A 27,254-nucleotide genomic window follows, 5' to 3' on the forward strand; every position below is an offset into this window, starting at 1 on the left:
GAAGCGAGGGCCTCGGGCTGCAGGCACCAGGGAGGCTGGGGGTTCCCGGCCAGGAAGTCCAGACTACTGCATTGTCTGGGAGGAGATGAATGCCTCCATCGCCGCCTCTGCCTCTGCTTCCGAGCGGCACCTCTGAGAGCAGAACCACAGGAAGAGGAAGAACCCTGTAAGCAAAAGGCTGGTCAACGGGAGCATCGCGGGAGCAGCGTGGGGCCTCACCCAGAATCCAGGGGCCTCCTTGGCTGGGGGGCCTCCCTGAGGCCCAGGAGAAACTCTCAGAACCCCTTACTGGTGGAGGCCAGAAGGGGCGAAGCGTAGGAGCTGGAGGACCAGGCCACTCTAGCCCACAGGGTGCCTTTGTGCAAAGTACAAGGTGGCGCCCCTTCCTATAGCAGATGTAGCCCCAAACCAGCTTGTCAGGGGGCTAGATTTCAGCCCCCAACTCGCCCTCTGGACCTAAACATCTACCAGCTGTACAGGACCCCCGGGGGCTTCCTCCCGGCCGCCCACAGGTCCTACCGTAGAGCGAGTTGAAGATGGTGAAGAGGAAGAGCTGGGGCAGCAGGAAGACGCCAAAAGAGAAGAATGCCAAGGCCCAGGTGGTACCCAGCAGCACGGTGAGGCCCAGCACGGTGACGGTGTCCCGGCAGGCCCGGGCGCCCGGCGCCTTCTCCCGCGCCTGCAGTCTGCGCAGGGCCCGCAGCGCCCAGGCCAGCACCACCAGGTTGAAGAGGGACGTGAGGCCACCATAGCCCATGACCAGGACGCTGTGCACCCCAGGGCTCCGCACCCAGCACCTGTGGGGGGTGGGAGGCGAAGTGCCAGCATCGGTGTGGGCCGGGCGTTCCCATGGTTTCTTGGGCCCCTAAACTGCCTCCGGAATCCAGGCCCGTCTCCCGGCTCAGACCCGTTGTTTCTTGCCTGCCTGCACACGTGGTGAAGTCCTGGGCCTGGCTTTCCAGCCAGGCCACCACGATAGGGCCCACCTGCCACCTCGCTCCCTGCCTGAAGCCCCCACATGCCTCCTTTCCAGCCACGCCAGTCTCTCTCATGCCCCCATGCCTTTACCCACCTGAAAACCCTCCCTCCCATCCTGTACACCCAACTCTCCACTGGATCATTGATCCAGGGTCCTCTTTGCTGGAAACTTCTCCTTCCACCCACCACATAGTGACCACCATCTCATCACCATCTTTGTGCAACGGGCACCCTCCCCAGGACCCCCTCCCCACCTAGACTGGGCCACCTCGCCCTTCTCTGAGCAGTGAATGAGCTGCTGCAAGCTCTCCATGTGTCGACGGAGGAGCAGACGGAGCAGCAGGAAAACTCCACCCACGGCTGAGGGGAGAGCCAGCAAGGCCTGCTGGGGGCCCAGCCCTGGTCCTAGACCCTCCCTGAGGGCTTCACGCCCTTTGCCTCCCCAAGACACCTGCAAGACAGGTGCTGACTTTGCCCAGAAACGGTGTCACATGCTTTCGGTGGATTAGCCCATTCAATCCTCACAGTGACCCTATGAGGCAGGTAGGTAATCATCCCCATCCTACAGATGAGGAAACTGAGGCTCTGGCTTAGGAACACACACTAGCAAGAGGCAAAAGTGGGACATGCGGCCCCATGGTCTGAGCCCAGAGCCTGAGCCCTGTTCACCATCACCTGCTCGGGCTCCTGCCACCGCAGTCACACAGGGCCTTGCTCATGATTTTTGGGATTCCTCTGAGCTGGTGAGTGTGGTTGTGGACCATTCCTTTCACCGCCAGATAACCATCTAGCAGGGCGGCTCTGCCACATTATTATTGCAGGTTCTGTCAGTGGGCATCGGAGTTATTTTCAAGGGTTTTTTCAAATTGCTGTTTGTGTTTAGGAATACGTATATGTGTGATCTCACACCTGTTAGAACGGCTATTATCAAAAAAACAAGAAATAACAAGTGCTGGTGAGGATGTGGAGAAAAGGGAACACTTGTGCACTGCTGGTGGGAAGGTAAATTGGTGCAGCCACTATGGAAAACAATATGGAGTTTCATCGAAACATTAAAAATAGAACTGCCATATGATCCAGCAATTCCACTTCTGAGTATTTATCCAAAGAAAACAAAAACACTAACTTGAAAAGATATATGCACCCTCACGCTCATTGCAACATTATTTACAATATCCAAGATATAGAAACAACCTAAGTGTCCATCGATGGATGAACAGATAAAGAAAATGTGGGGGGTGTGTGTGTGTGTGTGTGTGTGTGTGTGTGTGTATAATGGAATATTATTCAGCCATAAAGAAGAATGAAATCTTGGCATTTGCAACAACATGGGTGGACCTTGAGGGCATTATGCTAAATGAAATAAGTCAAATAGAGAAAGACAAATACTGTATGATCTCACTTATATGTGGAATCTAAAAAAAAAACAAACAAACCAAGCTCATAGATACAGAGAACAGATTAGGGGGTGGAGGGTGAGCAAAATGGGTGAAGGAAGTCAAAAGGTACAAAATTCCAGTTATAAAATAAATAATTCCTGGGGATGTGATGTACAGCATGATGACTATAGTTAATTGCACCGTATTGCACATTTGCAAGTTGCTAAGAGAGTAGATCTTAAAAATTCACATCACAAGAAAAAAAATTCTGTAACTATGTATGGTAACAGATACTAACTAGATTCACCATTTCACAATATATACAAATATCGAATCATTATGTTGTACATCTGAAACTAATATAATATGTCAATTATGCCTCAATTTACAAAAACTAAAAATTAAAAGAAAAATTTTTAAGAATACGTATATATGCAGTACGAGTGTTTTAAGTGCAGGAGAATGAAAGTCACCAAATCCAGGGAAAGAGGGGCAAGGGAGAGGCGGGCAGACGGGGGAGAAGCTGGCTCTTAGTGGGGAGTCCCCTGATGTCCTGTCTCGTCTGCCTCCTGTCCTGCAGAAGGCTCACTTCAGCTCTTTTGTCCACGTCACATATTATATAATGAAACACAGGTTTAAAGAGTCCTGGGTCACACGTCCTCTGGGAAACGACCCAACCCTCACACGAGAGGAGCTAACCCCCTCGGCTCCACTCCTCACCTCCCGGAGGCCACGAGGGGCAGTGGTTGGGGCCCGGCTCTGGAGCCAGCCTGCCCGTGACCAAGTCCCAGCTCTGCCTCTTACCAGCTCTTAAGCCATCTGTGCCTCAGTTTCCCCAGCTGTAAACAAGGGCTGACGACAGAACCTACTTCGTGTTGTGAGGATTAAACAGGCTGATACACCAGGCCCGCCACAGAGCCGGCCCTCAGCGATCTTGAGCTTGCGTCAGCCAAGCCAGGAAAACTATGGCCAACTGCTGGTGATGGGTCTAGGGGGTTTATTTAGCTATTCTCTTGATGTCGGCTGTTGGAAACTTTTCATAACAGGAAAAAGGTTAAGGTCCTAGGGCGCTGGAAGAGGCAGCAGAGTCCGTCCCCCAGGCCCCCTGGGCCCACCTCTAACGCCTCTCCTTGCACCGCACCCCCGCACCTGCTGAGCCCGGTCTCTGGGGTGTCCCAGCCCCCACAACACTCTCTTCTCTGACTCGGAGGGTGTGAGGGCTGGCAGTGCCGTGCCAGACACAGGTCGGGGGGAGCTGGAGCCGGAGCGAGCGAAGCAAGGCGGTGGGAAGGGAGAACAGGCAGGCGCAGGCTGAGCTCCACCGGCAGGGGCGGAGAGCCCAAGGGTGGCTGGGCCGACAGCTGTGTGTTGCCAGGAGGCCGTGAGCGGGCGCCAGAGTCCATGCCATGGCTTCCTAGAGGTAGCCGGCATGGAACACGAGCCTGCCCCGCAGGAGACCTTGGGGATCCAGCGGAAGGGTGCGGCAAAGCCCCCCGTCTAAGCAGTGGCCCCTCCCTGCCCCACAGCCAGCACCCTGCCTACAGGACACCCCGTTCAGAGCCCCGGGGCCATGTGGCCCTTATTTGGCCCCAGTACCAGAGCCTGCTGCAGCCCTGAGGGCACTCACATGGACATGTTCTGGAAACCTGTGCTATTTCCCTGGCTGTCGGAGACTGGGATCGTGCGGGGTCCGTAAGCTGAGCTCTTGACAGCAAGGAGGAGCAGCACTAGGAAGGCCGGGACCCCTGAGGAATGGGACAGAGGTTCAGCATCCGTCAGGAGACCCCAGGCGGGCTGGTCGTGGGTCCCTGGGGCTGCTACAACAGAATTCCGCTGGGCGAGGGGCAGGGGAGAGGCTATTTTGAGCCCCCAGCCCCTGTGGTCCAGCTTCACAATTAGCCTAGTGGTCTTAGAGAAGACTGTCTCCAAGTTGACGTGAGTAAGGGCTCTAGGGTGGGAGGTAGTGGTAGTAGTAGTGGTCACACTGGGGAGGTAGTAGCTGGAAGCTAACAGGAGAGAGGGTCGGGGAACTGGTGAGGAAACAGACAATAAAGAGAGGGGCTAGGATGGTGGTAGAGATGCCAGTGATGGTGGTGGAAATGATTGATGAGGATAGTGGTGATGATGGAGGTGGTAGTGGGGATGTTGTGAAAGTGGTGGTGGAGGTGGTGGTGGTAGAGGTAGAGGTGGTGGAGGTGATGGTAGAGGTGACGGTGACATTGGAGGTGGTGGTGATGGAGATGGTGGAGGTGGTGGTGGAGGTAGAGGTGGTGGAGGTGATGGTAGAGGTGATGGTGACATTGGAGGTGGTGGTGACGGAGGTGGAGATGGTAGAGGTGATGGTGGTGGTGGAGGTGGTGATGGAGGTGGAGGTGGGGGGTGTTGGAAGTAGAGGTGGTGGAGGTGATGGTGGTGGTGGAGGTGGTGATGGAGGTGGAGGTGGGGGGTGTTGGAGGTAGAGGTGGTGGAGGTGATGGTGGTGGTGGAGGTGGTGATGGAGGTGGAGGTGGGGGGTGTTGGAGGTAGAGGTGGTAGAGGTGATGGTGGTATTGGAGGTGGTGGTGATGGAGGTGGGGGTGGTGGTGGTGTTGGAGGTAGAGGTGGTGGAGGTGATGGTGGTGTTGGAGGTAGAGGTGATGGAGGTGATGGTGGTGTTGGAGGTGGTGGTAATGGAGGTGGGGTGGTATTGGTGTTGGAGGTAGAGGTGGTGGAGGTGATGGTGGTGATGGAGGTGGAGATGGTGGTGGTGTTGGAGATAGAGGTGGTGGAGGTGATGGTGGTGGTGGAGGTGGTGATGGAGGTGGAGGTGGGGGGTGTTGGAGGTAGAGGTGGTGGAGGTGATGGTGGTATTGGAGGTGGTGTTGATGGAGGTGGGGGTGGTGTTGGAGGTAGAGGTGGTGGAGGTGATGGTGGTGTTGGAGGTGGTGGTGATGGAGGTAGGGGTGGTGGAGGTGATGGTAGAAGTGATGGTGGTGGTGGTGATGGAGGTGGTGGTGGTGTTGGAGGTAGAGGTGGTGGAGGTGATGGTGGTGATGGAGGTGGGAGTGGTGGTGGTGTTGGAGGTAGATGAGGTGGAGATGATGGTGGAGGTGCTGGCAGTGTTGGAGGTGGTGGTGATGGAGGAAGAGACGGTGGAGGTGATGGCAGTATTGGAGGTGTTGATGATGGAGGTGTTGGAGGTGGAAGTGGTGATAACAGTAATGTAGGAAGTGGTGGCGGGAGTTTGCAGGGATGATGACTGGTGGTCACGGCAGTGGTCACCACGATGAGGAGGAGGAGAAAGAGAAGGACAGGAGGGGGCAGACGCCCTGTCCAGCTGAAAGCCTGAGGAAGCAAGAGGGGCGGGAGGCCGTGCTTACCCCAGCCCACCGCGCAGAGCTTGAGCAGGTATCGGCGGATGTAGACGTTGTAGACGCGCCCCAGGAGAAGGTAGAGGTTGAAGCCTTCGATGGCCATCCAGGTGAGGCAGCTGAGCAGCGCGTAGTGCAGGATGGCGGCCAACGCTGTGCACGCTGACTCGGGCACGGGGGGCACGGCCAGCGCGGGGCTCAGCAGGAAGGCGACATTCAGGAGCAGCACGGAGGCGTGCAGGTTCATGTGGATGCGTGTTATGGAGTTGTTCTGTTTCCTGTGGGAGAGCACGGCCCTCTGTGACCCGGGGACATCACCCAGGCAGCGCCACCCTCTGGGCTCACAGACACGCAATGACGGGGACATAAGTGGAGAAGAGGCAGGGACCCAACGGCAGCCACACAGAGAGGCTGGTCTCCTGCCTCCCAGCCTCCCCCCTCTGGAGAAGCCCACCCCACCCTGGGGGACCAAGTGGGAAAGGAGAGGCGCCGAGCAGCAGTGGGTGGGCAGGGAATACCTGGAATAGAAGTGCAGCAGGATAGCGAGCAGCGAGGTCACGACGGAGATGCCGCAGCCCACGAGGGAGATGTACGTGAGAGGCGCCAGCAACTCTGCGGGGACCGGGGCCGGGGAGAGTTGCTGTGGGAGGGAAGGGGGGCTGGAGGCCAGAAGCATGGAAATGCCCTGCCCAGGCTCAATCAGAGACCTGCCAAGACCTCAGCTCCAGGCCCCTCTGCCCCACAATCCTAGCCATGGTCCTGACATGAAAAAAGCCATGGCAGACACAGTGGTATTGCCCCCTCCCAACTCCCGTTTCCCCTTCCTCTATGAGCCCTCCACTTCTTCTGTGAGAACCCCCCCGCCCTCACTCTCTGTGCACATGGGTGGACCCCCACTTTTCCCACTGAGTGGACAGCTGCACCAGGCCTGGCCTCTCAGAGCCCTCCCTCCTCCTGCCCACAGTGATTGGTTAGGAGACGGGTATGGGACACATTCTCGGCCAGTGAGACTCAATCCCAAGACTTTGGCTGGCAGAATGGGTAAGAGAAGCTCTCATTCTACTGGCCTGAAAGCTAGTAGGACATGAGCCTGGAACTGCTGGCAGCCATATTATTATCCCGTGGGGAGATCCTGTCTGCAGGCTAAGCCAGCACAGAACAAGCACAATTGAGAGACAGAGGTAGAGTTCTGTCTTAGTGATATTGAGCCCCTGGATCAAGCCGTGCCTGAAGCCTAACCCAGCCTTTTCAGGAACATGAGCCCATAAATTTCTTTTTTTTTTTTTCCTTAAACCCATTTGAATTGAATTTTCTGTCTCTTGCACCAGCCTTTGCCTTGCTCCTCTATCCTGGACATGGGGCCCTCTGCAGCTCTGACCACCCTCACCCGGGCTGGATGCACACATACCATGAGAACAGCAAAGTAGCTGAGATGGTTGCAGCGGCAGAGCACCTGGGAAGGTGAGGGCTGCTCTGTGTGACAGCCCTCAGGGCTCCAGAACCCCCAGTACTGCTTGCTGGCTCCCTCCTTCCAGAAGACACAGGTCACCGTGTAGGCTTCCTAAGGGAAGATACTAGAGTTGGGTGTCGCCAAGAGGTGCCAGGGTGGGCTGTGGTTCAGGGTCTGGAAATTGTGGGGGCAAAGGTGACTCAACCGCACCCTTGTCAACATTTTCCCAGGCACTGGCTGGGCTTTGGCTTCAGACAGACCCAGATTCCAGCCCCACCTCCACCATGGACACTGAAACTGACCTGGGCAAGTCACAGAGCTTCTCTGAGCCTTAGTTTATTCATCTGCAAAATGGGACCGTTTACACCCAAGTCACAAGGATGGTGGAAGAATGAAAGGCCATGAGGAACCCTGAGTGCTGGGCTCTGGCCTATACAGTAGGTGCTCTATAATTGACTGTCCCCTTCCCCCTCCTCCCCGTCGGGAACAATGATGGTCCAGACCCGTCGATGCCCGTGGAGGAGAGAGAGACTCATCCACAGACAACCCTGACGCCAAGCCGTGTGGTTGGAGCTGTGGGGGAAATGACACAGGCAGTGCCGTGGAAACCACGGAGCAAGGGGCAGAGGAGCCCTAAGGAGGGAAGGGACGATTGGGACACTGGGGCCTTAGAGGACACGTCAGATTTGAACAGAAGCGGAGCAAGGACATTCCATGCTCCAGGGAACTGGGGGCAAAGGCCCGGAGGACTGAAAGGGAAGGACCGTGTGACACTGAGAGTGCAGAGCGGCCCCGCTGAGGCTGGCGGGGGATGGGGCCAGAGCAGAGAGGCTGTGGGCTTTCCAGGAATGCCAGGACAGAGGAGCGGAGGCCTCAGGGCTTGTGCCCACCCAGCACCCTTCTTCCTTCCTGCAGTATCAGCATCTGCACTTCCCTTGAGGACCCACCCCTCCCCCAACGATGGGTCAGATGACCCTAGCCCAGGCCCCAGGCCATGTGACCCAGCCTGGCCAATCCACATATTCCATCCCCCTGGGCACAGTGGTGGTTCAGGGATGGATGCGTGACCCAGCTGGACCTCTAGGACTCCATTCTGGGACCCTGGTTTGCACCCGTGAGAAAGAGCCTGCTGAGAAGAAGGCTGCCATCTTGCCATAGATAGACTGGAGAGCCAAGGCAGGAAACCATTGCTGAGAGACGGAGAGATACTGAGTGGTTATAGCATTGTATCAGCCCCTGGATCTGGCCATGCCTGAAACTAGAACAGCCCTGGACATTTCATTTACATGAGCCCATAAATTCCCTTTGTGCTTAAGCTGGCTTGAGTTGGTTTTCTATCACGTGCAACTCAAAGTATCCTGACTAATGCAGCCAGTAAAAGCTTCTCTCTCTTATTTCTTTGGCAGGAATTTTCAAAGTATGATGGATTTAAAACAGTTTGTTTCCAAGATGGTTCCACAGGTTTGGGTTGGGTAAACCAACGTTGAACAGGACAGCCACAAGGGGGCAGGGGTGGGGTGGAAGTGGGGGGCCCCCAACAGTACCAGGCTTTGGTTGTGCCAGACGCTGATGTTGATCGGCTCACTGAGGTTGTTCACGTGTTCATGGCCCAGCTGGGCCCCCAGGACATAGTTATTGAGCAGAGACGAGTTGATGTCAGTCTGGAAGGACAGCAGAGGAAGAAGGGCTGACTGGAGGGGACACGACGAGAGCCTGGATGAGGTCCGAGAGCCCCCTTCTCCAGCCCCTCCTCTCTGGAGGAGAACAAGCAGATGCCTTTCACGTGTAAGGCATGGCCAGCCTCCCAGCCTTTGCATATGCTGTTCCCTCCACCTGGAAGGCTGTCCCCTCACCAGCCCCCTGCTGCACCTCCCATTTGGTTAGTGCATTCCAGCCTCGTCACCTCCCCCTCACCACTCTCCTAACTCACTTTCAAACCCCAGGTTAAAAGGCACCTTCTCCAGAAGCCCTCCTGGACTGCTCATTGGAAACAACCCCAACCCCACCCTGACCCATCCATCGCTTTCTATCTCTATGGTTATAATCAACCTTGAGCTAAAAGTAAGTCTCTAAGGTTCTAGCCTAATTGTCGAGATAGGGAGAGTTCTCTGAGGGGGGGATCTTGTGACCTTCTTGTCTGTCTCTCGCCTGTCTGTCTGTGTCCCAGAGAGGCGCATACACAGTAGGTTTCTTAGGTCTCACTTGCACCTTGTAATCGCGTCTCCCCACCATTCTGCTAAAACTGAGGCCCGGAGAGGGGCAGTGGCAGGCTCAGGTTGCACAGTGGGCTGGTCCCGCGTGGTGCTGGTCCCCACCCAGAGGCCAGACAGTGGCCTGGACGCCTGCGGTGCACCCAGGAAGGGGCGAGCGCCCGCCCTCCTTGGCCCCCCTCGGCGCTGACCTGGAAGAAGTAGGTGGTGAAGAAGTAGACGCAGATGAGACGCAGCTCCCTGGGGCGGGTCCTGCAGGCGCCCCGCGTCAGCTCTGCCGGGAACTGCATGGCGTGCCGGGCCTGGGCTTGCGGAGGGCCAAAGACAGGCTGAGCCTGGTGTCCGAGGCCGCCAGACCCGGCCCCAACGCCTTCACGGCCCCGCATCCCGGGAACAATTCCCAACCCTACCCCAGGCATTTCCTTCCTCGGAGCCTCCACCTGCAGAAGCCTCTCCCCCCGGGCTGCACCTCCTCCCGGACTCCCTGAGACCCCAGGCCTTCCCTCCAGGCTGCTCTGGCCTCGGGTTTGGGTTCTCTACCCGTCTCAACCGGGGCCCCTGAGGACGGGGCAGCTCAGCCCCAGCGCCCAGGCATTCAGCAGGAATCACACCAGGGTCCTCAGAGGAGCCTGGGTCCCCTGGCCTCTCCCACTGCTGCCTCCCCCCAGGGACCTGCACATGCAGGAAGAGGACGCTGCCCTTGAGGGGCCACAAGCACCCCCCTTCCCATCATTTCCATGAGGAACATCAGCCCCGTTTTACAGGGGAGACGACTCACAGCTAGTTAGGTCAGACCCCGGATTTGTGGGGGGCGGGGGGGCCAGGGAGCCTGGGGGACTCCTGACCTTACACCCCTGGAGGGTTTCTGGGGTGGTGGCACTGGCTACATCGGCCGCTGGCCGCCTCTGACCTGGGGGACCCGCTCCAGGGCAGCGCTGCTCAGCGAGAGGCCGGCGAAGTCACAGCCCAGCTTGAAGGCCAGCGACTGGATGGTGCGCGTTTGCAGGGTGAGGTTGCGGCCCCCGAAGCTGGTGTTCAGCAGGCTCCACTCCAGGCCGTGGATGAAACTAAGGGCGCGAGAGGTGGCCAGAGCCGGGTGGGTGGGGGGCAAGAGGCGCTCCAGACAGCCTGGGAGGGCAGGGCCTCGCCCATGCCACACCCCTGTCTCTCCCACCTCTGGACCTTTGCACAGAGCGTTCCTGGCACACTTTTACTTCCTCACCCTACCCACCTCCTTCTCCTGATTAACTCTTGCTCAGGGCCAGTTTGTTGACACCTCCTCCAGGAAGCCTTCCCTGGCCACTCCCCACTGACTGAGTGAAGTGCCCACAGTCCCTGTGCTTCCATGGCCAGTCATCAGCACTGGCCTCTCACCAGAGCTGCTTGGCCTTTGGGTCACAGACTCTGGAGAGCCCAGCCAGCATCTTGGAGCCCCTTCCTAGAAAACAGCAGAGACCCACAACTCTGCACCTGGTTTCATGGCATCCACGGTTCAGGGCCCTTGCCCCAGAGAGTAAACTCGATGAGAGAATCTTGTGCCAGGCATACAGTAGGTACTCAATAAATGCGTGTTGAATAAATGAATTAATGGTCTACACTGGACCAACCCTGGACCACTGATTCAAAGACAAGCAGGGGTGGGAGGCACAGCCAACTCACTCAGCATGAGAAGACGATCTCCTGCTCCTGGCAGCCGCCTCCATCGTCTGCATCCATTGCAGAGGTTCTTGGGAGGCCCCTGTGGGGAGGGAGGCAGACCTCCACCTCAGCCTCTGTCCGCAGCGGCCCCCGTCTCTGGGCCTTCTGCCCCAGCCTGAGACCGCCAGTTCACCGGAGGCTGCCCCCGCAGGCCTAGGCGCCCCCTTTCAAGCTCCCTTGGTCTCAGGCCTCCACCTCTGCCATCACAGCTAGGGGCCTGGGCCACGACTGCCCCCGGGGCCAGCAGAGCCCTCTTACCCGCTGTCCCGCTCTGCGACGTCACGAGGCACAGGCAGAGGAAAAGGGCCCCAGAGTGCTCCATGTCCTGCGCCCGGTCTCCTCCAGGACGGGCGCCGGCCCTGGAAAAGGTGCGTGCCGTCGTCATCATAGTAAAGAGTGACTTCTAACCTAGGCATGTGGCATATCTCCAAGGGAGGACGTGCAGCATCTTATGTGATCCCCACTCCTCCTGCATTTCACAGATGGGGAAACTGAGGCTCAGAGAACAAGGGGCTTTGCTCTGCTTGAGGCCACCTGAAGCCAGGTCTCTATGACTCCAGAATCTCCGACCATTTAGTAATCCCGCCATTAGCAGGTCTGCCTGAGACACTCCCCCACCCCCCCCCAAAAAACGGGCCTTTGGGGGCTTCTCCTGGGCCCTGGCCTCACCCAGGGGGAAGTCGCTTGGGGGCAAGCAGCACGTAGCCCTGTCCAGCCCTGTCGTTCACTCACTGCGTGACATTGGGCAAGGATCTGCCCCTCTCCGCCCTCGTTTTCCTCGGTTTTAAAATGAACTAATAAATTTCCGCTGAAATATAGCAAATTTATGTCTACCCCCTGAAACTCCACTAAAACGGGAGTGAGTGAATAAAGCAGGCACAAAGCCACAAAGAACAACGAGAAGGAAGACAAAGGCACATGAGACATGTCAGCAAAACTTCAGAGGCTGCAGAGTAGGCAGCCACCTGGTAAGAAATGTAGCAGACCAGGAAAAGTTGAACCCAAGTGCCCCCGGTGGGGAAGGGTGTGGAGTTGGGGGCAAGGGGACAGGGAGAAGCCAGCCGGTTCAAGCCTCACAATCTGGGGAGAACTTGAGAGCTGGAGGCATCAGGAACCTCTGAAAGTGGGGGTGAAGGGTGAGGTTGAAAAGGCGGATTATTGGTTGTGAGTCTTTAAAATGACCAGCTGGGTCCTCAGATCTCCTCTGCCCCCTGGGGTATCCAGGAACATTCCACACCATGCCACCAGCCTCAACCCCACCCAACACAAAGCTCGTTCTCTGGAGATGGTGCACCATGGAGAATCTGAGGGGAAGGGTGGGGTGCCGTTCTGGTTTAGGAAAATCAAGCCGGATCCCCTCCCCACCTCCTCCTCCACTCAGCTTCCAGAAGGCTGCAGCAGCCAAGTGATGATGCCCCAAGGCAGGAGGAAATTCTTCTCTGGAGAACTGGATCATTTCTTGGTCCATATAGCTACTCATGTTTTGGTGTTCCTCAAAGAAATGGCCAAGACCAAACTCACGGTGAAGCTTCACCACTCACCAAGCCCTGTCAAGCAACTAAGTTTTTTAGTGCTCCACTCTTAAAAGATGAATGGTCAAACAAGGATCACCACGTATTTTAAAACATACACCCTCTCTCAGAAAGCTGCTGGAGGATGCGCTCCAACAAAATGAGGGTGTAAATCAAGAGCGAAGACACAGGGTACAGGAAACCCCACCAGAGGAGAGGTGAAGTTACTTCCCAGAAAATGAGTGAAAAGAAGGCCGAGAAGTCCTGGGCAGAGGAACTAAGGCACATCCTGTTCAGAAGGCAGCGGGAGAAAAGAAGGCTCCAGGAGGGAGGTCTTGATGAGTAAAAGGAGGAGGAGGAGGACGAAGAGAATATACAGACTATCTGACAGGTTTGAACACGTAGAAACATTATTTTGAGACATGTCTCACAGAAAGCTTGCAAATGAAAAATAAAGAGAGGCAATTAGTTTCAGGAAAAGCAAGTTGTACAAGAAAGAAAATATAATCTCGCTACACAAATTGACTTCATACGGAATAAATTTATATAGTCATAAGAGATACACTGAATGGGAGACTTATCTTTTTAATTGTGTAAAAACTGTATTAAAATGATTTCGATTTCCACTTATGATGTAGAGAACCACAAAAGAACATCACTTCCATCACGACAATGGAAAGAGCCAAATAATGTACAACATCAATTTTCTGAACCCATTAGAGAGCTGAGGTCACAGGTAACCAAATAAACCGATTTCCGATGGTTGATAAGCCCTTTGAGGATGAACCTTTGACAGAACATAGGAGGAAGGGGTGGTTGCCACAAAAGCAGACAAGAAGAAAACTCATAATGAGTTCTTGAAGGCTGAGTGTGAACTAGAGGAACAGTTTAAATCCCCTGAGAGCCCCAGACACCAGGGGAGTCTGTACCCACTCAACAGCTTCCCCCACAGTCCCCTGCTGGGTGCCCATGAGAATGACGGGGGTGGGGCAGGGACCTGAGAGAGTCCCTGTGTGACACAGGCACACAGGACCTGCCAGGGTTCGAGGTGCAGCAGGAGTACTTGGAGAAGCCTGTCTGAGCTCTGGGCCAGGCAGGAGTACAAAGTGGGGACTGGTTGCTACTGAGAGACAGACATCTGCACCCTGGCCTTGCTCTGATGTGAGACCCCCACCCCACAGGTCCCTGACCTGCTACCAGGCCAAGGTCTGCTGCCTCTGGTGGACGAGTAAGAAGCCCACCAACTCCCTACCCCACGCTGACACTAGACTAAAGCCGTCTGCCACTGGCAAAGAGCAGGAAACCCACTGCCCAGGATGCTGCGCCAATATAAAGCAGAGGCCTGCTGCTGCCACCGCCGGGGGAAAGGCAGGAACCTCATCCACACCCAGGACCCCTCTACCAACACACTGAGTTTGGCTCTCATGGGGGCAAAGGGCAGGAAGTCTGTCTGCACTCTAGTACCTGCACCGAATGAGAGGCAGAGGTTGTCAGTCACTGGAGGAGAAGCAGGAAAACTAAGAAAACCCCTCTCCTGGGGCTCAGGCACAAGGGGCTGAGGCTAGAGCAAGAGAACCAAGAATCCACTGCCTCTACCACAAACGTTGCACCAAGGAACAAGAACCAGCAGTTTACCACTGCCAGAGGGGCTAGAACACAAAGAGAGAGTCCCTCTGTGTTGCATGCAAAGCTGAGCATGGAGCAGGAATACTGGGAAAATCCCCGTGGGACTAAGCACAAAAGAGTGGCAGTCCACCATGGGAGAAATTTGAAGCCTGTGGTGCACAGAAGGTATCTACGGCAACAAAACCTAGACCCAAATCAGCTACAGACTAGATTGACTCAACGCCCTAAACTAAAGCCGTGACATAAGAAATACGCCCACTTCTAGGCATAAATATCATTTACCTCACTCGCAACTGTTCTTTTACACACAATGCCTGGTATTCAATCAAAGATTATAACACACACATAAAATCAAGAGAAAGAAAAGATCCACTGTCAAGAGATAAAAGAGGCAACAGAAGCAGACCCAGAGATGGCCCAAATGTTGGAACTCTCAGATAGGGACTTTAAGATAACTGTGATGAATATGTTAAAGGATGTAGTGGAACAGGTGGACATAAAGATGTCTAGAAAATCCCAAATATTTGGAAATTAAATAACATACTATTAAGTAGCCCAGGGGTCAAAGACAAAATCACAAGGAAAATTATTAAATATTTTCAACTGAACAAAAATAAAAATTCGACAAATCAATATTTGTGGGATTCAGCTAAAGCAATGCTTAGAGGGAAATTTACAGCCTTACATGATTATATTAGAAAAGATGGATTCAAGTCAATTATCTAAACTTCCACCTTAATAAAGTATGAAAAGAAGAGCAAATTAAGCACAAAGTAAGCAGAAGGAAGAAAATAGAGAGAAGAGTATAAATCAGTGGAACAGAAAATTCAAAAGGAAAAGAGAGAAAATGATGAAACCAAAAACTGATTATTTAGAAAGATTGATAAAATTGATAAATCTCTAGCCAGAATGATGAGGGAAAAAGGGAAGACACAATTACCAATATCAGCAATAAAAGAGGGGATGTCACTACAGAACCTAAAGACATTAAAAAGATAAAGGAATAATATTAGCAACTTATGCCAATAAATTATATAACTTAGATGAAATGGAAAAATTCCTTGAGAGACGTAAACTACCAAAGCTTACTCAAGAAGAAATAGGTAATATGAATAGTTCTTTATTTATTAAAGGAATTGAATTTGTAGTTTAAAAACCTTCTCACAAAGAAATCATTAGGCCCAGACAGCTTCACTGGTTAATTCTCTCAAACATTTAAGAAAGTGATAATACCATTTCTACAGAAACTCTTCCAAAAGATAAAAGACAAGAGAAGAAATAATAACAATCCTAAACACATCCCTTCAGAAAATAAAGGAGACGGGAATGCTTCCAAACTTACTGTAGCATCAAAAACAGCCATTGATGTTACAGTCGTGTGTCGCTCAATGACGGGATACGTTCTGAGAAATGTGTCGTTAGGCGATTTCATCATTGTGTGAACATCACAGAGTGTACTTACACAAACCTAGGTGGTATAGCCTACCACACACCTAGGCTGTATGCCATAGCCTATTGGTCCCAGGCTACAAACCTGTACGGCATGTTACTGTACTGAATCCTGTAGGCAACTGTGGCACAATGGTATTTGTATATGTAAACATATCTAAACATAGAAAAGGTACAGTAAAAATATGATATAAAAGATAAAAAATGGGACACCTGTATAGGGCACTTACATGAACGGAGCTTGCAGGATGGAAGTTGCTCTGGGTGAGTCAGTGAGTGAGTGGTGAGTGAACATGAAGGCCTAGGACGTTACCATATGCTACTGTAAACTTTATAAACACTGCACTTAGACTATACTAAATTTATTAAAAAAATATTTTTTTCAATAATAAATTAATCTTAGCTTACTGTAACTTTTTTACTTTGTAAATTTTTAATTTTTTTAACTTTTTGACTTTTTTGTAATAACAGCTTAAAACACAAGCACATTGTACAGTTGTACAAAAATATTTTCTTTCTTTATATCCTTATTCTATCTTTTTTCTATTTTTAATTTTTTTTTTACTTTCTAAACTTTTTTGTTAAAAACTAAGACAAAACACACATTAGGGAGCCGGCCCGGTGGCGCAAGTGGTTAAGTGCGCGCGCTCCGCTGCGGCGGCCCGGGGTTTGCCGGTTCGGATCCCAGCACGCACTGGTGCACTGCTTGGCAAGCCATGCTGTGGCGGCGTCCCATATAAAGTGGAGGAAGATGGGCATGGATGTTAGCCCAGGGCCAGTCTTCCTCAGCAAAAAAAAAAGAGGAGGATTGGCAGATGTTAGCACAGGACTGATCTCACAAAAAAAAAAAAAAAAAACACACACAGTAGCCTAGGCGTACACAGGATGAGGATCATCAATATCACTGTCTTCTGCCTCCACATCTTGTCCCACTGGAAGGTCTTCAGGGTCAATAACACACAAGGAGCTGTCATCTCCTATGACTCCTTCTTCTGGAATACTTCCTGAAGGACCTGCCTGAGGCTCTTCTCGAAGACATGCTGCTCTTTTCAGAAATATGTCCATGGTGGTTTGCTTGGTTTGGTTTTTTTTTTCATCATAGATTGAAAGCAGATAATGCACCAAGAACATTCCTCTCTATTAATGAAAACCTTTCAGAGTTGGGGTCCACGTTTTCAAACATTTTTGTGTGTGTGTATGAGGAAGATTAGCCCTGAGCTAACATCTGTTGCCAACCCTCCTCTTTTTTGCTGAGGAAGACTGGCCCTGGGCTAACATCTGTGCCCATCTTCCTCTACTTTTTATATGGGATGTTGCCACAGCATGGCTTGACAAGCGGTGCGTTGGTGCACGCCCAGGATTCGAACCTGCGAACGCTGGGCTGCCAAAGCGGGGTGCGTGCACTTAACCGCTGCCCCACCAGGCAGGCCCCGATGTTTTCAAACTTTTTAAGGAGCTTGTTGAGGTCTGCAAAAGCTTCTGCTAAACCCTTCACGGTGAATTTCCTTGGGGGTTCTTCTTTTTCTTCTCCTGCAGTTTTCTTTTCTCTTGCTTCTTCTTCAGCTATGCATTCCTGTTTCAGATCCAACAACTATTCATTGGTCAGTTCCTCAGGGACCACCTCTAGGAGCCCCTCAATGTCATCCTCATCCACACCCAGGTTAAAGTTGTTTGCCATCTCAACCAAAGCCTTGTTGATTTTTCCAACCTCTTCATCCTTGGCAAATCCTTTGAAGGCATGAACGAACCTCTTGAGTGTCTTCTTCCAGATATCATTCATACACTCCTTGGTGACATCCCCCCAAGCCCAAGCAAGGTTCTTAATGCAGTCATAGATGTTGTAATCCTTCCAGAATTGCATCAGCATCTTCTCCGTGTCTTCCTCAGTTGCAACAATAGCCTGGGCAAAGGTCCTCCTCCGGTAGAAGGCCTTAAAAGCTGCTATAACTCCTTGATCCATTGGTTGGATCAAAAAGGTGGTGTTTGGAGGGAGAAACACTGCTTTGATATTGGGATGAAAATCACCAATAAAAGGAGGATGTCCAAGAGCATTATCAACGATGTGCAAAATCTTGAAAGCTATGTTATTCTCCAAACAGTACTTCTCCACTCCGCTGGCACGGTAATTCAGAAGGGCATCTTGGGAGAGGAGCTGGGTCATCCATGACTTACTGCCCCTGTAGCACACTGGCAGTGTGTGCTTCTTGATATGCTCGAAGGCCCTGGCTTCTCACTGTGCCAGATCACAAAGGGTCTCAATTTGTACCCTGCAACATTGCCCTCAAGCAAGACTATATTCTGTCCTTAAAAGCCTGAAACCTGGCATTGACTTGGCCTTCTTACGGATGAAAGTCCTTTCAGGCATCTGTTTCCAGAATAGGGAGGTTTCATCCATATTGCATATTTGCTCTGGCAAGTAATTTTCCTCCACAATCAGCTTATCCAGAGTTTCCAACAATTCTTCAGCTGCCTTCACATCAGCACTTGTAGACTCACCACTCACTTTCATGTTATGTGATGAATAACAATTCTTGAATCGTTTAAACCGTCCAAAGCTGGCAGTAAATTCAACATCGAAGTCAGGTCCAGCCTTTTCTTTCAACATCACAAACAAACTTTTTGCTCTGGCTGAGATGAGAGAGATACGCTTCTTTGTCTGGTCTTCAATCCAGGTCATTAAAAGTTTCTCCATGTCAGAAACAGGAACCCTCATACACAGCTGGTGGGAATGCAAATTGGTGCAGCCTCTATGGAAAACGGTATGGAGATTCCTCAAAGAATTAAAAATAGAGATGCCCTATGATCCAGCCATCCCACTACTGGGAATCTATCCAATGAACCCGAAATCAACAATCCAAAGAGGCTTATGCACCCCTATGTTCATTGCAGCATTATTCACCATAGCCAAGAAGTGGAAGCAACCTAAGTGTCCCTCGACTGATGATTGGATTAAGAAAATGTGGTATATATATATATATATATAATGGAATACTACTCAGCCATAAAAAAAGACAAAATCGTCCCATTTGCAACAACATGGATGGACCTGGAGCATATTATGTTAAGTGAAATAAGCCAGAAAAAGAAAGACAAACACTGTATGATCTCACTCATATGTGGAATATAAAACAACACATGGACAGAGAAAACTGGACTGTGGTTACCAGGGGCAGTGGGGGTGGGGGGTGGGCACAAGGGGTGAAGGGAGTCATATATATGGTGAGGGACAAACAAAAATGCACAACCCAAAATTTCACAATGTTAGAAACCATTAAAACATCAATAAAAAAAAAAGTTTCTCCATGTCTGATATAGGCCCTTCTCGAAGTTTTGTTAGTCTCAGTGCCTTCAATGAAGCAGATCCTTTAACAGTTTCCATCACTTCGTTCTTGTTCTTCAAGATCATAGCTGTGGTGGAACGGGACACGCCTGACTGGCGAGCAGTAACCATCACTGATTTCCCACTTTCATAGTCCTTAATCACTTTCAATTTCATTTCCCAGTCAATCACTCAGCATGGCCTCTTACTGGCAACATTAGCAGCGGATTTTGTACGCTTAAGGGCCGTGATGAACAAAACAACATGAGATTAAATCAAGCACAAGAGAAAACGATGGAATCAAGAGAAGCAGTAAGCACGGGACATATGAGGCTGCTGCCAGCATGACACGGCATACTGTTTTACAGCAAACCTTTTTTTCTAAGTAGAAAAGTACACTCTAAAATAACAATAAAAAGTATAGTAAATACATAAACCAGTAACATAGTCGGGTATTATCATTATCAAGTATTATGTACTGTACATAATTATATGTTCTATACTTTTTTTTTTTTTTTGTGAGGAGATCAGCCCTGAGCTAACATTCACTAATCCTCCTCTTTTTTTTTGCTGAGGAAGACTGGCCCTGGGCTAACATCTGTGCCCATCTTCCTCTACTTTATATGGGACGCCGCCACAGCATGGCTTGCCAAGTAGTGCATCGGGTGTGTGCCCGGGATCCAAAATGGCGAACCCCAGGCCGCCGCAGCGGAGCGCGTGCACCCAACCGCTTGCGCCACTGGGCCGGCCCCTGTATGTTCTATACTTTTATACGACTGGCAGCACAGTAGGTTTGTTCACACCAACATCACCACAAACACGTGAGTAATGCCTATCAAGTTACCACAGCTACGATGTCACTAGGTGATAGGGAACTTTTCAGCTCCATTATAATCCCATGGGACCACCATTGTATATGTGGTGCATCATTGACCAAAACGTCATTATGCAGCACATGACTGTACAAGACAACCACAGGCCAATATCCCTCATGAATATAGATCCAATCCAAGTCAAAATCCATGCAGGATGTTTTGTAGAAATTGACAAGCTGAGCCTAAAATTTATATCAAAAGGCAAAGGACCTAGAAGAGCCAAAATGATTTTGAAAAAGAAGAACAAAGTTGGAGAACTCACACTGCCTGATTTCAAGGCTCACTATAAAGCTACAGTAATCAAGACAGGGTGTCACTGCATAAGGACAGACATACAGATGAGTGGAACAGAACAGAGAGTCCAAAAATATACCCACACATATATGGTCAATTGATTCTCAACAAAGATGCAAAAGGTAATTTGGTGGAGAGAAGTATAAAACTTCTAGGGAAAAAAACAAAAGAAACAATTTTTCTGACTGTGGGTTAGGCAAAGCTTTCTTAGAAACAACACCAAAAACATGATCCATAAAAGAAAAAAAATTGATAAATTGAATTTCATCAAAATTTCAAACTTCTGAATCTTTGAAGGTCACTGTTAAAAGAATGAGAATACAAGGCATAGACTGGGAGAAAATATTTGCAAACATAAATCTGATTTAAAAAAAACTGTATCTGGACTATATTAAGAACTCTTACAACTAAATATGGAGACAACCCAATAAAAAACGGGAAAAGACTCAAACCACCACTACACCAGAGAAGATACATATATGGCAAGTAAGCACGTGAAAAGATGCTTAATATCATTAGTCATTAGGGAAGTGCAAATAAAACCACAATGAGCTATTACTACACACCTTCTAGAATGGCTAAAATTAAAATGACTGGTAATACCAAGTGTTGTTGAGGATATAGAACAGCTGGGACTCTCATACATTGGGAGAGGGAATGCAAAATGGGACAGCCACTTTGAAAACAGTTTGGCAGTTTCTTACAAAGTTAAAGATACACTTACCACACAACCAGCAACGCTACTTCTAGATATTTACCCAAGAAAAATGAAAATATCTGTCCACACAAAAATCCATATGCAAATATTCATAGTAGTTTTATTCAAATAGCCAAAAACTGGAAAACAACATAAATATTCATCAAATGGTGAAAAGTAAACTATGGTATATCCATACAGTGGAATACTATTCAGCAATAAAAAAGAATGAGCTGCTGATATAGGCAACACATGGATGAATCTCAAAATCATTATGCTAAACGAAAGAAGCCAGACACAAGGGACCATAGACTTTACGATTCCACTTATACGATTTTCCAGGAAAGTCAAAACTATAGTGTTAGAGAACAGATCAGTAGTTGCCAGAGGGTGGGGAGAAGGTATTGCCCACAAAAGGACACCAGGCAACTTTCAGCAGGAGAGGAACATTCTATATCTTGATTGTGACTCACGTGTATACATGACTTTATACATTTGTCAAAATTCATCAAACTGCTCTCCCAAAGGGTGAGTTTTATTGTGTGTAAAGTATTCCTCTATAAACCAGACTTTAGAAAATCAAACCAAAAACATACGAGAGGAGAGAGAAGAGGAAAAGGGAAGAGGAGAGGAGGACAGGAGAGCTCATCTTCCTCCTCTTGTAAGGGAGAAAGTCACAAATCAACTCACAGGGCTGCCAGGAGGGAGGCCACATAACTCCAAACACCTATTTGATGGGTAGCGGCAGAGGGAAGTAGTTAAGAGCATGAGTTTTCATTTCTCCACCACTGGATTTGCAAAGATCTGAAATATGACAGCACCCACTAAGAAACAGGCACGCCCCACTCCCCTTGGAGCTCAGTGATCTAACCTCTCCAAGGGAATCGTTCCGCAACACGTACAAACTTCATTCTGAATATCCTCTGACCTGGGAAACTCATTTCTATGAACTTATCCTATGGAAATATGAGGACAAGCCAGAAATATATACCTAGAAAAATATTTATAATACCATTGTTAATCATAAAGAAAAACTGAAAACTATGCAAATGTCTATTAATAGAGGAATCGTTAAATAAATTACAGTTCAGTGCCACTCTGGGAAACAGTTTGGCAATTTCTTATAAAACTAAACATGCACCAAACATATTACCCAGCAATCGCACTCCTGGGCGTTTATCCCAGAGAAATAAAACTCGTGTCCACACCAAAACTGCAGACGAGCTTCATAGCCACTTTATTCACAAGAGCCCCAAACTGGAAACAATCCCAGTGTCCCTTCAATGGGTGAACGGTTAAACAAACTGGAGTACATCCAGACCACGAAATACAACTCAGCAATTAAAAAATATATTGATACACACAACTTGGATGGGTCTCCAGGGAATTAGGCTGAGCAAAAAAAGCCAGTCTCAAAATGTTGCACTCTGTATGATTTGATTCATCTAACATTCTTGAAATAACAAAATTATAGAGATGGAGAACAGATTAGTGGCTGCCAAGGGTTAGGGAGGGGGCTGTGTGTCTGTAAGGAGGCAGCACAAGGGAGCCTTGTGGTCGTGGAACAGTTATGTATCTCGATTGTGGTTGTGGTTACAAGAATCTACATATCATAAAACTGCACAGAACTAAACACACACACACATATAAATGAGTGTATATAAAAGTAATGAAATCTGAATAAATTCTGAATTGTACCAAAGTCAGTTTCCTGGTTTTGATCTTGTATTGTAGGTGTGCAAGATGTTATCATTGGAGAAAATTCAGCAAAGCACATACAAAACCTTTCTGTACTATTTTTTTGCAACCTTCAGTGAATTTATCATTTCTTCAAAATTAAATGTTAAAAAAAATACAACATAATGGATTTCCATTTCACTATTAAAAATTATGATGTAGACAGTGATGCAGAAGAGGAGTACAGTGTATTGCCAAGTGGAAAAAGCAGGCTGAAAATAACACATATTAGATAACCACATTTATGGAAAATTAGGTTTATATGCATGCGTAAGCCTAAGAAGATATCCAGAAGAATGGTTGCCAAAATGTTCATAACATTATTTTGGAGAGGAGAGGTTTTTTCACTTCCTTTTTTATGTTTTCTGTATTATTTGAATTTTCTCTAACAAATGTGTATTACCTTCACAACAGAAAAGCAAATTTTTTTAATGCTTAGGATTTTTTTACATGCTCCAAATGACTATTTATCATTATGGAAAAAAATAACAGTGACATATTGCTTATGAAAAACAAAAAGCACGTTGCAAAACAATATAATCCAGGGGGCCGGCCCCTTGGTGTAGCGGTTAAGAGCACATGCTCCGCTGCTGGCGGCCCAAGTTCGGATCCTGGGCGCTCACCGAGGCACCACTTGTGAGGCCAAACTGTGGCAGCATCTCACATAAAGTGGAGGAAGATGGGCACGGATGTTAGCCCAGGGCCAGTCTTCCTCAGCAAAAAGAGGAGGATTGGCATGGATGTTAGCTCAGGGCTGATCTTCCTCACAAAAAAAAAAAACAACACAATATAATCCAGTAGGGGGTGAGCTCCTCAGCCCACCTGTTTTGTTCATCTGTATTTTCCAATGAACATTACCCTCTACGTTATAGTTATACATTTCTCAATTTTTCTTTAGCTCTTTAGATAGTTCATAAATTTACATCTTTCAAATATAAACAATAAATAAATACAAAAGGGTATAAAATGCAACACGTCCCTGCCTCCTGTGTCACCCAACCACTCGGTTCCAATTAGCCACCCCCAGGTAACCGCTGCATTAGTGTTTTGTGTATCTTCCTGAGCTTCTGCATACAAGTACAAGCAAATATGATTTCCCCCATTTTATTAAAAAAAAAAGTAGCATACTCTATACACTGTTCTTCGCTTTGCTTTTTTCACTTGAAAATACATGTTGGAGAGCTTTCCATAACAGTACCTAGAGCTTCCACTCTTTCTTTTATAACTGCATAGGTTAATGTTAATAGGCTAATAGGATAAATTGTGATTTTCTTTTTTTTTTTTTTAAAGATTTTATTTATTCAGTTTTTTTCCCCCCAAAGCCCCAGCAGACAGTTGTATGTCATAGGTTCACATCCTTTTAGTTGCTGTACGTGGGACTCGGCCTCACGTTGGACGGAGAAGTGGTGCCTCGGGGCGCTCCCGGGATCCGAACCCAGGCCGCCAGCATCAGAGCGCGCGCACTTAACCGCTAAGCCACGGAGCCGGCCCAATTGTGATTTTCTTGAGTCCCCTGTTAATAGCCATTTGCGTTGGCCCCAGTCTTTTGCTCCTACAAACAGTACAGCTGCCCTTACATCATTTCCCATAAGTGCAAGTTCCCCATCTGCCCCTTTTTATCCTGGGTCAGGCTTTTCCTTATTAACTTCTACAAACTCTTTGCATAAGAGGAAAATTAGCTCTTTATCTATTACATGAGTTGCAAATATTTTTCCTAGTTTGTCATTTGCCTTTTAACATTACGTATGGTCGTTTTTGCCATGTGGAAAAGTCTATATAGATGTGTGTTGAATAAAAATTTCCAGTATTTTCTCTTTTGGCTTCTGGATTTTGAGTTATAGCTAAAAGTTATAGTTTTAGCTAAAAGTTTGAGTTATAGCTAAAATCCCGTATGTGGCCCCACCTGCCCCCACTCCAACACTACGATGGAATTCTCCTAAGTTTCTGCTAGTACTTTTAAGGTTCCATTTTTCACACTGGAATCTCCAGTCCATTTGCATTGATCCTGGAGTACCGTGTGAGATATGGATTCAATTTTTTTTTCCAGGTGGTCATCCACTTGTCTTAAAACTATTAATATATCTATTTATTTTAAAAGAGAATAGGGCCGGCCCTGTGGCTTGGTGGTTAAGTGCGCGCGCTGCGATGCTGGTGGCCCGGGTTCGGATCCCAGGAGCGCATGGAGGCACCACTTCTCCGTTCATCCTGAGGCCAAGTCCCGCATACAGCAACTAGAAGGATGTGCAGCTACGACATACAACTATCCACTGGGGCTTTGGGAGGAAAAAATAAAATAAATAAAATCTTTAAATAAATAAATAAATAAATAAAAGAGAATAGAGGCTTTGGAGTCATGGAGTGCTGGGTACTTATTTCCTTGGCTACTTGGTTATTTATTGGGCTGCATTACCTCGGGCAATTCACTTACCCTCTCAGAACCTCAAAGATGAGGGAAAAGGCTTGGGGAGACAAAGGAAGGCGCTGAATGAAACAATTTGAAACGTTTCAAGTGAAAAAACTGAGGACTTGATAGTGTAGAAAAAAGACATTGGACCATCTTGTCCACCCCCTTACGGTACAAAATGGGAAACTGAGGCCCAGACAGTGGTATGGATTTGACCTCCAGAGTATGAACCCTAATGCTGCTCCCAGGCAGACACAGCGAGAAGAGGAGCCTAACCCCACCACGCAGCTGGGAAAATCGAAGCCAAAGCAGAAGTGACACCTGCTCTAGGCACCCCAAATAGAAGTTGTGGTTTCCATCCCCTTTCCCAGGAGCAAACCACCATCTTCACTTCCGCTTGCGACCGTCAACATCCCTCTCCCCACCCCTTCGGAGAGGCCACCACATGCTATTAACCCAGCCCTCAGCCATCTCATTCTCCGCCCTGCACTTCGTTATTTGGGGCCCTCTGGGAAACAGGAATCCCTTACCTGACTTCCAAGGTGGTTCCAATTGACTGTGGGGAAGCTGACTGCCACACAAGAGTTTGCCCAGGGCGCTACAGCAGGCCAGTGGTCAAGCCGGGACTCACACCTCGGGGGGTGGGCGGAGGGGATGTCCAGACTCCAAGTCGAATGCTCTCCCTCCCACACACCGCAGCCTCCCAAAGATGGCTGGGCGCCTGAGTTGCCACGTGGATGAGCAAGACCCTATTTAGGCAGATAGAGAGATGAGGAGATATTCAGAGAGCAGAACAGAGCCCTTGGATGCAAATTTGATCATTACTTCCGGTATTCAGTGCCTGGGCTGTGACATTGGGCAAGGAACTAGACCTCTCTGTGCTTCGGGTTTTCTCATCTGTAAAATGAGGCCAAAGAGTTCTATTTCCCAGGGAGAGAGACTCAAATAACCATTTCCATGATCCACACTCCTGCAAATCAGGGCCTATGGCGGGTCCAGGGCCCTGACCCAAAGTCCATGGCCAGGAAGACATCTGAGCACGAGACTTGGGGACCCCTGCCTTCCTCTCTGGAGCTGACTGTGCACCCCGCAGCCCATCCTCTCCCCAACAGCACCAGGTCCTGCCGAGCCAGCCACGCTCCCGTATGTGGCCCCACCTGCCCCCTCCAAACCACAGGCTGGCGCCCCCCTCTTGGCCTCGCCCTGGCCTGGGTGAAAAGGGAAACTGGTCTCTGCAGGAAAGCCCTGATGGGTGCTATTATTAGCCCCATTTCACAGGCAGGGAAAGGGAGGCCACACCAAGGCCCAACCGGGAGTCTGTGATGAAGCCAGCACAGAGCCACTGCCCTGAGCCACACTGTCCCCCGGCTCCATCCGGGTTGCTCTGCCAGGAACTGCACCAGCTCCAATCTGCCCAGCACAACCTCTGTGCCAGGCCTGTACTGAGCACCTGAGGGGCCCTCACCCCTGTCACCTGCAGTGCAAGTTACCAGACTAGCCCATTTTACAATGAGGAAATTGAGGTCCAGAAAAGAAAGGTCCAATCACTTGTCCCAGGCCCCATGGGGGGAGCTAAGATTTGAACCCAGCACCTACCCACTCCTTAATTTAAATTGCCTCTTTTGTCAAAAACATAGATCTCTACAGTCCCCTAGATCTGGAGTGGCCACCAGGGCAACAGGACTGGTGAAAGGAAGGAAGGTGGGTCCCCAGCTTGCGGCTCCTGGGATGTCACCAGCCAGGTGCCCGCCTGGGCAAGGGCACGCCAGTGCCTGCTGGGGAAGCCGTGGATAAGGACAGAGCTGGGGGAGTGGGGAATAGAGGCCCTGGGGGCTGACCTGTGAAGCTGGCGCCCGCTGCCGCTGCTGTCTGCAGTCCCGCCGGCTGCCGGCTGCCAGAAGAAAGGGAAGTCAGAAGCTCTGTGCTGCTGGGGCCTCCCTGCTCTGTTGACCCCAAGCCCTCACAGCACACTCCCACTTCACTTCTTCCCCCAGCAGCAGCCTTCTGGCTTCCTCTGAGCTGACATCACCCCCTGCCCGCCCCTTGATCTCAACCCACGCAGCCTGCAGCCCTTCCCGGGGGCGGCCGCACCTCCGCGGAGGGGCTCGGTGTCTCTGTGGAGAGGGAGGGGGGCTGGCCAACGTGGCACCCTGCAGAATCTGACAGCACCTCAGCTCTGTGCCCTTGGGTAAGAGATGTCACCTCTCTGGGTCTCAGTTTCCCCATCGGTAGCGAGGGGAGAATGATCCCTGCCTGACCTGACGACCAATGAGATGG

General features: G+C 49.8%; 1 protein-coding gene across 1 annotated transcript; it reads right to left on the reverse strand.

Moving 5' to 3' along the window:
- On the reverse strand, positions 1-26,877 carry ADGRG5 (adhesion G protein-coupled receptor G5). Its single transcript, XM_087420199.1, has 13 exons — positions 26,816-26,877; positions 25,508-25,726; positions 11,324-11,424; positions 11,027-11,105; positions 10,278-10,434; positions 9,559-9,669; positions 8,702-8,818; positions 7,116-7,268; positions 6,226-6,347; positions 5,717-5,985; positions 3,985-4,102; positions 520-797; positions 1-164 (listed from the first exon to the last, which is right to left on the reverse strand). Exons 3-13 carry the CDS (start codon positions 11,385-11,387, stop codon positions 64-66), a joined length of 1,569 nt encoding a protein of 522 aa, XP_087276325.1. The 5' UTR covers positions 11,388-11,424; positions 25,508-25,726; positions 26,816-26,877; the 3' UTR covers positions 1-63.
- Positions 26,878-27,254: the final 377 nt, after the last annotated feature.

The sequence above is a fragment of the Ceratotherium simum genome, chromosome 30, assembly GCF_057802395.1.
Source record: "Ceratotherium simum simum isolate JZ-2026a chromosome 30, ASM5780239v1, whole genome shotgun sequence".
Lineage (NCBI taxonomy): Eukaryota > Metazoa > Chordata > Mammalia > Perissodactyla > Rhinocerotidae > Ceratotherium > Ceratotherium simum.

Bases quoted from the DNA above. Each gene is read 5' to 3' on its own strand.
- ADGRG5 (XM_087420199.1), bottom strand. From the start codon at position 11,387: ATGGAGCACTCTGGGGCCCTTTTCCTCTGCCTGTGCCTCGTGACGTCG. The intron at 6,348-7,115 runs GTATGTGTGCAT...TCCCTCCCACAG, and splicing joins GCTACTTTGCTGTTCTCATG to CAACTCTCCCCGGCCCCGGT. The intron at 4,103-5,716 runs GTAAGCACGGCC...CCCATTCCTCAG, and splicing joins GCTCTGCGCGGTGGGCTGGG to GGGTCCCGGCCTTCCTAGTG.